General features: G+C 32.4%; 2 protein-coding genes across 3 annotated transcripts; one reads left to right on the forward strand and one right to left on the reverse strand.

Moving 5' to 3' along the window:
* Window positions 1-29: 29 nt before the first annotated feature.
* LOC120577740 (uncharacterized) lies at window positions 30-2,960 on the forward strand. 2 transcript variants are annotated; one of them, XM_039829627.1, is made up of 5 exons: window positions 30-379; window positions 465-863; window positions 1,591-2,005; window positions 2,095-2,305; window positions 2,641-2,960. In XM_039829627.1, exons 1-4 carry the CDS (start codon window positions 148-150, stop codon window positions 2,294-2,296), a joined length of 1,248 nt encoding a protein of 415 aa, XP_039685561.1. In that variant the 5' UTR covers window positions 30-147; the 3' UTR covers window positions 2,297-2,305; window positions 2,641-2,960. The 2 variants fall into 2 exon arrangements, with proteins under 2 accessions (XP_039685561.1, XP_039685560.1); XM_039829626.1 differs by lacking the exon at window positions 2,641-2,960 and having other exon boundaries at window positions 31-379; window positions 2,095-2,639.
* Window positions 2,961-3,802: 842 nt separating this feature from the next.
* LOC120577623 (L-Ala-D/L-amino acid epimerase) lies at window positions 3,803-7,047 on the reverse strand. The gene is made up of 6 exons (XM_039829312.1): window positions 6,364-7,047; window positions 5,249-5,359; window positions 4,937-5,153; window positions 4,461-4,794; window positions 4,269-4,330; window positions 3,803-4,159 (listed from the first exon to the last, which is right to left on the reverse strand). Exons 1-6 carry the CDS (start codon window positions 6,892-6,894, stop codon window positions 4,086-4,088), a joined length of 1,329 nt encoding a protein of 442 aa, XP_039685246.1. The 5' UTR covers window positions 6,895-7,047; the 3' UTR covers window positions 3,803-4,085.
* Between the last annotated feature and the right edge of the window lie 5,667 nt (window positions 7,048-12,714).

Here is a 12,714-nt window from a genome sequence, read left to right on the forward strand (position 1 = left end):
GACAAATTTCAAGAGGCATGTTCAACAACTATAATTTGAAGGGGCAAAATGGTAATAATCAAAATTAAACACAACAGAGAAGCGAAACGAGGGAGATCAAATTGAAATCTGAAACCCTAGATTGAGAAAGAGTGAAGTGAAACAACCATGACACAATTTCTACTGAGAAACGCTTCTCTCTACACTCGCAATCTTCTCCACCACCACCACTCTTACACCACCGCGCCACTCGCCGCTTCATCTCTCTCCCGCTTCCGTTTCTTCTCCTCCGACGAAAACCCCTCTCCACCTCCCTCCACCAATGAAGAAAAACCATCTACCCTTCCCTCCATCAAAAAAGACCCTGCCCCCCTCGAAGTCAAAGACGTCGGCAACAAAGGTTTCATACTGAATCTATTAATTCTTATACACACAATGTGAATTATAAACCTGATTCTGTTAATTTTTGTTTTGTTTTATTTCAGAGTTCAAAGCGATGATTAACCAATACCTACACAAACACGACGAAACAGTGTTGCCGGCGATCATGGATGCGATTATGGTGAGGAGGTTATCGGGGTTACATGAAGAAACTGATGATGAGATTATGAATGAACTTCAGATGGCACCTATTGATGATGTGGATGATATGGATTTTGAAAATGATTTTGAGGAAACACATGAAACTGATAATGAGATTGATGATTTGTATAATGCTAGAGATCATGTTATGAAGAAAATGGTTAAAGATCAGTACTTTAATATGGATGATAAGAAATGGGCTGATATTGTTGAAGATGGTGTTAAGCATGGCTTTATGACAGAGACTAAGGAGTGTGAGGCTATTCTTGAAGATATGCTTAGCTGGGATAAACTTCTCCCAGGTACATGCTACTACGCATTCGCATCACATTCGCAACACACCATTGTTCATAGATTTATGTTATGTTTTATATGTTACTTTGTTATTTGTATATATGTGAAAATTTGGTTTTGGTTGGTTCTGTTGATTGTGGAAGCTAAATAATTTTGGGGAAATACAGGGTGCATTTTGGTATGTTGGTTAATTAAGTGCTTATAAAATAAGAGAGAAAATGTGCTTAAACTGTCTTCGTATAAGTTGCAAGTTATTAGCTGTTGTCATTAGCTATTTTTGGGAGATTGTTGAAACATAATAAGATATTTTTGTAACTTGTAAGCTCTCCCAAATCCTTGCATAAGTGCTTTTGTCATGAAACAAACTCAACTAAGGCTTTGTGTTGGATATTAGGACCTTAGTGTGTGTTTGGATAAGGTAATTTGGAAATTTCAAAGAATTTAAAATTCTTGGCAATTTACCTCAAGTATTTGAATTCTCTCGTAACATTACATTACCTCAAAGTATTGGAAATTTTAAAGAATTTAAAATTCCTGGCAATTTAGGAATCTGTCCAATTTCAATGTGCAAGACTGTCGTAAGGGTTTGATATTTGCACTTGACTTTTATTGCTTGTTCTGGCCTCACCATGGAATTTGTGTTGAAATGATATGATGTTTGAATTGAAATGTGGTCATGACCTTGCAGTTTTGGTACTCTTTTTGATTATTTTCTATGCTTTGATATCTATCTAGATGACATAAAACAGAAGGTGGAGACAAAATATAATGAGCTAGGGGACATGTGTGAGAGAGGGGAACTTGAACCTGAAGCTGCTTATGAACAGTATAAGAAGTTTGAGGATGAGCTTGTGAATGAATATATTCAGACGGCGGAAAAAGAAGCGGCCATGCAGCCTGTTGATACTTCTGTGCCAGACAAGAAAAAGGATTCCGATGATCCGCCAGGTGAAGGCCCAATTCTCCGGTGGGTAACTCGGGTAGTATTTGCTCCTGGTGGCGATGCATGGCATCCCAAAAACAGAAAAGTGAAACTATCTGTAACTGTAAAGGAGCTTGGACTTTCAAAATACCAATTTCGCCGTCTCAGAGAATTGGTTGGAAAACGTTATCATCCCGGGAGAGATGAGCTTACAATTACTAGTGAGAGGTAAAATGCTATATAAGCAAAAGTTGATTTGTGCATTATTCAATTTTATGAAACTTGTGTATTTAAAATTTTCTTTTCCATATTTGAAGGTTTGAACATCGTGAAGAAAACAGAAAGGACTGCTTGAGGACTCTTCTCTCACTCATTGAGGAAGCTGGCAAAGCTAATAAACTAGTAGACGATGCTCGGACTTCCTATGTGAAAGAGAGGCTCAAAGGCAATCCTGCTTTCATGGCGAGGCTGCATGCTAAGTCCATGAGATTGCGAGATTCCAATCAAATTCCTGCTTGAGGTTTTCAGGCTTGACGCGGGAATTTTGTAACATTTCAACTGCCAAAATTCATTGTTCTCGGATTTTTGTTTCTACAATTTTTATCTTTATCTTTGTAGTTGCAGTCTAGGTTCTAGTTTCAGAAACACCTGTTCATACTGGGATAAGGCTACGGAGATCTGATACTCACCCCAAAAATTATAGGAAACTCACAAGGGCCAATCTTTATTTATATCTTTCATATTTAGTGCTTAGCATTGCCCATGTTGTTTTTACCTGTAGCCGGTGGTTTACGCTGGCTGACTTTTTGACATGCTTTTGAGTTACTTGTCTTTTTTCACCAATAATATCTTTTAATGTACAGAAGTGTTGTTCCCTGCAATGCTGATTGCCCACAGTTAAAAGATAGTTAATCCTTGGGCACTTGGTTGATCTGTTTTTTTTTTTTTTTAACTGAACGTTGATTCCTTCATGATCAATGCATAGCAAGAAAATGGGGTAATTTGTACAAACAGTACTAATCGCAGCTCTTGTTTTTTCAACATAGGAGTTTAATTATGTATTTGTTGAGGGTTGATCAACCTATCCAAATTTGGATTTCTTTGATGGAGAACAAAGAATTTACTGCTTGTAATAATTTGTAAGGTCAGTTTAAATAAGGAATGGACGGGTCTTTCTCCTGGACTTTTCTTTAATGGGAATGGCTAACATTGATCTGGTCATTTGGAAAAAAATTAATGGTGAAGAGCCTGAGATCGACCTGGTCCTATTTGAATATCAAACTTGAATACAATATTTGCTTGTTTTATTAAAGGGAAATGATGTTTGGTGTGAATTGAGATATTTCACGGCAAAGAGCGAAGGCAAATTCTTTTCAATATCACTCGTGATGTCACCCACCTCCCCATGAATTCTACCTAAAGCGGAAATTTCACTTTGACCTTCCAATGCAACATAAGCATGTAATCCTTCGTCGATTTTCGCGAGTATAGAAATCGCACCAAATAGCACTTATGCTTACGAAAAAATGTTCGTTTAATGATAATTTTTGTTTTTTTTTTAAGAAATTCGTTTAATGATAATAAAATGCGATAAAATGAAGAAAGACCAAACATAAATCATACTATTTCATGTGTTTAGGGGTGGCTGTTTAGTTCATGTGTTTAGGGGTGGTTTTTTAAGGGTTTTTGTTCGAGCCAAGTTTGTGTGGCAACCGATTTCCCCTTGTTTGTTTTTTTCTTCCACCCGAGCTTATTAGTGCTCCTTGCACGGGCTTGCTGGTTAATAATAATATTTCGCCATTTCAAAAAAAAAAATCATACTATTTCAAAAAGACTTGGTACCGTGTAGCAAAAAAAAAAAAAAACATTTTTGGAAGTTTTCCATGCAAATCTTAAAACAATATCTACTGCATAATCAAGCATTGCGTGCGTGTTAACTTCCTCAACCAGGGTTTTGCATGTGTCTCATCATCTTAACCGCACAAAACATTAAATATTTGGTGTATCATGGCAGAAGCCGTAAAATGAAGAGCAAACTAGCCCTTGAAGACAAGTGAAGGTTTAAATTTATCAACATGACTTTGTGAGAGTAGTAATTGCCAAGTCTTGTTCCCGTTACTGCTCTAATCAAATCTTGATTATGATTAGAAATGATTTTCAATATAATGAAAGTAGCAGTACACCAACATTCTCTTTTCCTAAGTGAAGATAAGGACTGTACTTAGTATACAAACACATTTTGAGACAAGAAGTTCCTGCTTCTCTTTATTAAAGTGGAGTTCTATTGTACAAGAAATTTCATTACTTGCTAAGCAAGATTGTCCCAGTGAAGGAATCCACCATGTCCCCTAGCATTTGTGAACGTGTAAGTTGCACCTGAAACTGTTCAATGAAATGCCTTAGTCTCATCAGATTGCAAAGACATCAAAATCTAACCAAGCTTTCCATGAAAACCTATAAAGAAGAACCAATAGGGTATTAGGGTATATACCTTGATAGCCTTCGAGAACTGGATCTTCTGATAGCAAGAGTGGGGTGTCTAGGTCAATAAACCTACACAAGAGCTTGCAATATTTAAACAATATAATAAAATAGAAATTGGGACAATACCTAAGGAAAACAATATGAAGCAGCATAATCTGTGAAAAAGGCTCAGACATTTCAAATAAAATACAATACTTACTTGAAACATCCAAGGCCAGCAGCAAGGTGACCAGCAAATCCCATAGCAAGTCTTGTCTCAACCATACCACCAATCATCAAATCCAAACCTGCTGCTCTTGCTTTTTCAATAATATCCAATGCACCTATAACTCCAACTTTTGCAAGCTTAATGTTAATGACATCTACAAGATTCCCTTCCACAATCCTGTAAACATCAACTAAACTTCTGCAGCTCTCATCAGCTGCAACAGATACTCCATACTTTTCTCTTGCTATGCTACTCACATATCCAAGACCATCCCAATCATCTCTATGAACTGGTTGCTCAAATAGAACAGGGGTCAACCCCAATTCTGTAATACAAAACAAACTAAGTTCCTAACCAAATTGCTAAAAATAATGCAATTAAGGTGCATGTGTGTATTTTGTAATGCAGCAATGACAATCATTTGGATCATATATGGAGAAAAATAGTTCAATTATGTAGGTTTTAACCATGTAATTTCTCAAGGACTTCCACTGCTTCGTTAGAGTTATAGCCTTCGTTAGCATCTAGAATAAACTGACACTCAGGGTGGGCGACACGTATGGCTTGAAGCACTTCTATATCTGCATTGAGATTCTTCCCCACCTTCAGTTTTAAAGTTTTAAATCCTTGTTTATAGTACTTAGAAGCCAATTCAGCTGCTTCAGCTGAAGAAACAATAGGGATCTGCAAATATAATATGTTGGCTTAAATTTATTTTTTCACTTCTGTAAAATTATATTTATCATAAGCATTTCTCTGAGATTGTATAAGATCTTAACTGTTATATCAGTGGTTATGGTATTTGAAGCACCACCAAAAAGCCTCCACAATGGCACACGAATACTACTTGCGACAGCATCGATTACTGCCATCTCCACTCCAGCCCTAACCTTCAATGTTGAAAAAAGTAGACTGAAGTGAAATTTTCATAAAAAAATAAAATAAAATAAAAACATCACATTTCACAAACTTGTAATCACATGGGAACCAGTTCAACATCATCTGAAATTGAAACTGCTCAGAAACAATTTGAACAAAATAAGTTAGAACAATAAAGTCATACTAGTTCCTTACAATTGAGCTTATCAAATTATATTCCTTTCTGTAATCCTTTTACTATGAGCAAACATAATCTTCTTTGCTAATTTAGAAAGACATTTTGCACACATACAAAATTAGGAAAAGGAAGAACTAATTAGTTGAGTTGGAATTTCATGGGGTCATTAATATATTAACTATATTCTCAACACTATCATAATCATTGACCCAATTCTGGTCCCTCATACCAACCGTGAATAGAGTGCATCATCATTACAATTTACAAAGAAAGCATTAACAAAAACTTTTTCCTTCTTGTATCTGAATTATTATCTTGATCTTGATTCCAGAAACAGAAAATGTTAGCAACTTTCAAACAAAACAAAAAAATTAGAGTTTCTCAGAATCAAGCAGAGAAAATAACCAAAGTACTGAGCCTTGATCAGAAGGAAAAGTCAAGCAATATTACTAAATAAAATGCTAAATTTAAGATTGAAAATTATCTCAAAATTTGTAACTAACTATCCTTTAATATTCATAGTTACCGCAAATAGAAAATTACGGTTACATCTGATATTCAAAATCAAGTAATTTGTATAATAAAAGGCCTTTCAAAAGTACTTGAAGCGAGTGACCGAAGTAACAAATGATACGAATCATTAAGTACATGTTTAGATTGACGGTGAGATTGACAGAGTCATAGAGAGCCTCTGCAATTTTGGCAAAACCTACACTTTGAAACTCCAAAAAATTCACGGTGTCACCGTGATTCTAACAAACTCACCACCCATCCAAACACTAAATTGAGAATAAAAAAAACAACACAAGTTAAAGGGTTGACTAAGATCAAACTCACTGAAGCAAATTGATGTCCTGGAAGAATATCACCAATCTCCGTCAACATAGAACCCAATGTTAATGCAGGACACTTCAACAAAAACTCACATGCCTCAGAAGCTTTAACCATAGCTGTGTGTTGATCCTCAGCAGTAACAAAAGGTAGAATTGGTGTTTCACCCCACCCTACGGCACCGTTACTCAATTCAACTCTAATTGCAACATTTTCTACCTTGTCCAATTTTGAGGAAGCAATAGTAAAAGGCGCAATTAAGGGCACATTTAATGGCCTATTTTCTGCTCTATGAACATCAACAGTGAAGGTTTCTAACAAAGTTTTGAAACCATATGCAATTGGTTTTGCTGTTGATGTAGTATAAGAAGCCATGATAGTGGAAAAATGAGTAGATTTTTTGGTGAAACGATTCGTGAAGGTGATGGAATTGGAGTTTTTTGAATTGTTGGTGAAAAGGGTATCAGGAGAACAGAGAAAACTGTGTGATAGCGATGATTTCATTTGCAATTGCAATTTCAACCCAGATGAATCCATTGAAACTTTGTGTATAGTGAATTTTTTTTATTAATGATTTTGTGAAGTAATCTATGTTAATTGTTTTTGTCTACGGTGGTGATTATTTATACATAGAATACAAAGGATGGTGCTTCAAACCTCCTATGATTTATATTTGTCTTTTCTTTCTAACGTTGCATCATGTTACATGTATGACAAATTTATATTTTTCGAATATCGTTTTTTTACTTTTCTTTAGATGGATGCACCAGTCTCTTTTTAAGTTAATCAAAGTTTTTGTTCAAATTCAATCTTGAACAAACTTTCAGAGTGAGTTTGCTATCCATTTAGGTCCACAATGCGCGAAGAATAACCAGTTAAAAAAAGAAGAAGTAAACAAGTGAAGAATTCAAGTTCGAAGTTTAATCCTCTTAAGAGTCCCACATCGGTTAGGAGTTGACTTGACAATTTGTTTATAAGTGGGGGCAATCCTCACTTTACAGGCCGGTTTTGTGGAATTGTGTTAGACCAAACCACGATTTCTAATATGGTATCAGAGCCTCTTCACAATTTTTTGGACAATAATCACCTCACAAACCGTTTTTGTGAGATTATATTAGGCTCAATCACGATTTCTAATAAATCCCTATATATTTCTAATTCAAAATAAAATATAATTTTCACATCAAAAACAAAAATCATTTTTAACTTTAACATAAAGTAATGGGATGTACAGGTTTACATCGCAATAATTCACACGATGACCCTAAAAGGCCAAAACCGTACAATAATGTCAATACTTTATTGAAATAGTTTTCCATGCAGTACAATATAGCTATAAAAAAACTACAGCATTCCTCCCTAATTATAAGGCATTTTTGAAAAATTAACGGAAATTAAGATAGTGGATATTTATATTAAATATGTTTGTAATTACTATTGTTTTTACAATTTTATCCTTTAAGAAAGAGGGTTTTTTCAACATTTTTATTTATTGCTGATTGAAGAAAAAGATGTATAATAAATAGGGGCATATATGTAAAGAAATAATTAATGTAGTTGGAAATAGAAAATAAATCTTATAAAAAGGGACCAACAAAATTCTCAAAATGATCTTATAATTAAAGACTGAGGTAGTATAAGATTTCAATGTCTTGCAGCTGACTTGTTAAGTAAAAATTAAAAATGGTGCCTACCAGAAGATTCTTCGACAAACCTTTCACACAAGTTTTGTAACAAGATATATTGTAGTCAGACTAATATGCTACCCAATGGATGACTGATAAAGATCCTCTAGTCTATAGTTGCAGAAAATGGATCCTCTCCTTTATTAAATAAAAAAAAAAAGACAATGAAAATTGATCTTCTCTATTTTCTCTTTTGAGAAATGATATTTGTATATCTATTTTTGACAACTTTTGAAACAACTATCTCTCTCATATTTATATGTGTTTTTATTCTCTCTCTTTTTATTATTTTTGTCTAATAAAAAGAGGAGAAAAGTAGTTGTCACAAGAGTTGTACAAAATTGGTTATACAAATACCACTTCTCTTTCTCTTTTCATTTTTTCCACAATTACTAAAATTTTGGAATGATTTAGAATATAGGGTTAAATATGTTTTTGGTCCCTATAAATATACTAACTTTCGTTTTAGTCCCTCTAAAATTTTCCTTCAACTTTTAGTCCCTATAAAATTTTGAATCGCTACTTTTGGTCCCTATTTTAAAATAAATTTTAGTATTTTTAAAAAAATTGTAGAAAAATGTGTAGAATATTGTAAAAATATTTCTCCAAAAAAATTAGAATTTTTTAAGTAAACATAAATTAAATAATCTGCAAGTCCTAGCTCAGCTGACAAAATGCCGAAATTGTTAGGTCGGATGTTATGACCGGGAACCCTGACATGTCCACTTGTGTGTGTGAGTTTATAATGGTTTTACTATTTCGTCTATCTACAAAAAAAAAAATGAATTTTCAACCATATAAAATATAAAAATTCATATTAAATTTATGTTTTGTTAAAAAAAATTAATTTTTTTGGGAGAGATTCTTATAATATTATGAATTTTTCTAGACTAAAACAAAAAATTGATATATTTATAAGGAACAAAAGCATATTTAACCCTAAAATATATAGATAGATGATATATTTGGATCTTTCCTCCTAATAATGAAGATCAATTTCTACAATTGCATCTTGAAATTTACTAACTTCCATTAGTTTGAATTATCCTCCAACTTTATCAATCTTTGTTAGAAGACCTGACTGACCATCTTTAATAAAGATATAAAGGAAATGCAACGTTATGCAAAGTAACAATATTATTGCTCAAAAAAAAAAAAAGTAACAATATTAAAATTGTCAAAATGTTGATGAAAAATCAATAGTTTTTATTAATATATAGGAGTAGTTTAATTCGTAACCCTATACACCCAATCTTGGCGATTGAGCACCGTTATTTGAACATAAAAATTCAGACACCTTGTCTCATATGATATCTCATATATTTTTTATTTTTTGACACAAAACAAACAACATTCATTCATTTAAATTGATAGAGTACATCGACGCAATATAAATTCGTTAAAAATAAAAAGGATGAATCTGTGAACAAACTCACGACATCCATGTTAATAGCATAAAACGGCAAAGTACATAAGCCTACAAATATGACTTTATTAAAATATCCGGAATAACCATGTTTCCGGATCTGCAATGTTGATGACGCCAAAGTCATTGGTTGGATTTGCATTGGATCGAAGCTGATATGACAATCTGAATCGAACAAACACCTCAACAAGGGAAAAGACAAACAACGCCGCACAAAGACGACAAACAAAACAGCATCGCACTAAGACGACGAAATCACAAAAGAAAGACCTAATTCGATGTGAAAATCACTTATTTAAATAGAAGGGAAGGAAAAAAATGATTTAGAGGGATGATTTGGGGTCAAAATTTGACCCTAAACCACCCCTCTTTGGTGGATGAAAGAGATAAAATTAGGGTTTCAGCCGACGGCTCACAAAGGAGAGAGAAAAGAAGGAATATCTCATATATTTATCTCTACTTTACTTTTTATGTTTTACAATTTACGCACATCTCAAAAGTACATCCAAAAATCAAAGAATAGAAGAATACCTTATTTGACATAAAAAATACATTTCTCTTAGCAAATCCCGTATGCTCTCATTGATGACAACAATAACATCAAATTCGTTTCTTTTTTTGTTGCAATATTAAATTACAATAATAAAGATTAAATGTATTTCTTATTCCTCTATTTTTTAAAAAAAATGAAGTTTGATCCCTATTTTAAAAACCTAATATTTGGCCCCAACTATTTTTTTCCTTCCAAATTTTCCAACTCCACCCCATTTTGAAGCCATTTATACATATATGAATCATTCATTAATGACTTGGTTATCACCCCTCTGAATATTTATGTCAACAAAAAACAAGTTACATAAGCACTGGCACATCATTATAAATAAGTCATATAAGCAAAAATGCAATGACCAATCGAAACTTTAGTATTTAGACAATAGGGAGAGATAATAAATTCATTTAACCCTAATAACAAATAGCATCTACCCTCTACCTGCCTACCATATGTGGTCTCTTTGTCATACCAAAGGACGGAAAGAAGATATGCCCCTCAAAGGAAACATGGGTCAACTAAGTCCCAGCTGAAAACATTTAATAATAATAAAAAATGTCTCTTTCAATATAAAATATATAAATTCTACTTATAAAAAGAGGAAATCGGAATTACATTTTTTCCATTCACTCGAAAAAATACTTATACCCAGGGGCGTAGCCCTTCATATGGGAGAAATTTCTTTTAAGTGGTCGGTATGTATTTTTATTCGGCTACCCCAAATAATAAATATTGAACTACCCAAACAAATTTCGTTGCAAAATTAGCATAAATAATAAATAAAAAGTTACTACAAGATTGATAGATTTATTAGTATTTGTTTGATACTCTCGATCTCAATAACAACAATAGAGAAACTTTTTTCAACAATAAAAATTATCAAGACAATAGTCATAGACAAATTAAAAGAGTTTCTTGCAAATAACCTATTTATTTACATTTGAAAAGACATTATTAATCTATTATTAAACAGTCTATTATTGATGAAATTTTGGATTCTTGAAACACATTTTGCCTAACGTTTCTAAATAGCGATTTTTATGTTAAGTTTCTAAAATTTGTTAATTTTAGTCCTTAATTTTTTTGTTAAAGATTAAATTCAAGACTAAAAATACTTTGTTTTAGTAAAATTTTAAAAAACTGAGATAAAAATTGAATAATTTTTATTAAGCACTAAACATAAAAAATTATAATTTATGTGACTAAAAATATATTTTATCCTTAAAAATATAAGTTCGTTTTAAAAAAAAAAAAAAATCTTTTTTATAGTTGGCCCCTGCATAAATTTTTTTCGAGCTTCGCCGCTGCTTACAGCTGGACCATTGAATAAAAAAAAAGAGCATTGTTGTTTATCTAGAGAGATTTTATCAAGAATTGATTAAGAAAAGGTCTTAGCCAATTCATGCCCCGTTTGGATAAACAGCTTATATAGATGCTTATAGCATTAGGGCTTATAACATTAGAGCTTACATAATAAGCTCTTATACTTGATAAGCTATTTATGTTTGGATATGTACACTAAAAAGTACTTACATAAATTGAAGTGTTTGGATGTGACATTACATAAGCAATTATCGAAATTTTAAATATTTTTAAATTAATAAAAAAATCAAAGAATCAAACCACAATTATCAAGATTTTTTTTGATAAAATTAATCAAGATGTAAAAACAATATTATAATATATTAATTATAATTATATATATAGTATAATCAATATTCGTCCTTAAAAAAAATATCAATATTTATATAAGACAAAATTAACATTAGATAAGTATATAGTTACGTAACAAAAAAATATTCATATAAGAAAAAAATATTTATATTCAGTTTTATTTTGTTACGTAAAAAATAATAAAAATCTTAGTTACGTGTTTTAAATTAGTAAGACAAGTATATAACAATTTTGTTACTTATGCACCGCCAAAGATAACTAACATTATAATTAAAATATATGTTTTGAAAAAGTGGATCCAGAGAGAATCGAAGGAGGTTACATAAATTCATAAGCTCCTTGTTAAGCCGGAGGGTAAGTTGAAAATTTAGGCTTATTAAAATATGGCATAAGCAACTTATGAAACTATGATAATCTATTTTTATTTATTTACCCAAACACCTTTAAAAAGGCTTATGGGAGTAGATAAGCCCACATAAGCTCAAAATAAGCCAATCCAAACGGGGCTTAAATTTGTTATTTGCGGGAAATCAAGGGAGATAATGTTGTGTAATTAAGGAAAGATGTTAGCAAATACAATGTTTTGAAATTTTCTTGAGGATGATATTTCAAATGAGAGAAAGAAGTTTGAAAATTGTTGTTGACACATATGATAGGGCTGAAAAACACATGTAAAAGACGAAAATGACCCTGCGGCAGTTAACTATCGAAGTTTAGAACTGACTGCAGTTAACTATCGAAGTTTCTTCGGCAGTTAACTGCCGACGAAAAAAGAGAAAAAAGAAAAAAGAAACCTCGGCACTTAAGTTCCGAAGAACTCATCACCTTATTTTTTTTTTTGAAATATTATGCTATGCTTGGAGTATACTAACTTTTAGGCTTAATAAATCATCCGGTCCCTTAACTTAATTGTTTATACCAATTTAGTCTCCTAAATATAAGTTGTATCAAATTGGTCCTCAAAGTTTTGCTCCGTTAATAGTTTAGGTCTTTTCTGTTAGTTTGTATCAAAAAACGTTAGG

This window comes from Medicago truncatula, chromosome 8 (assembly GCF_003473485.1).
Source record: "Medicago truncatula cultivar Jemalong A17 chromosome 8, MtrunA17r5.0-ANR, whole genome shotgun sequence".
Taxonomy (NCBI): domain Eukaryota; kingdom Viridiplantae; phylum Streptophyta; class Magnoliopsida; order Fabales; family Fabaceae; genus Medicago; species Medicago truncatula.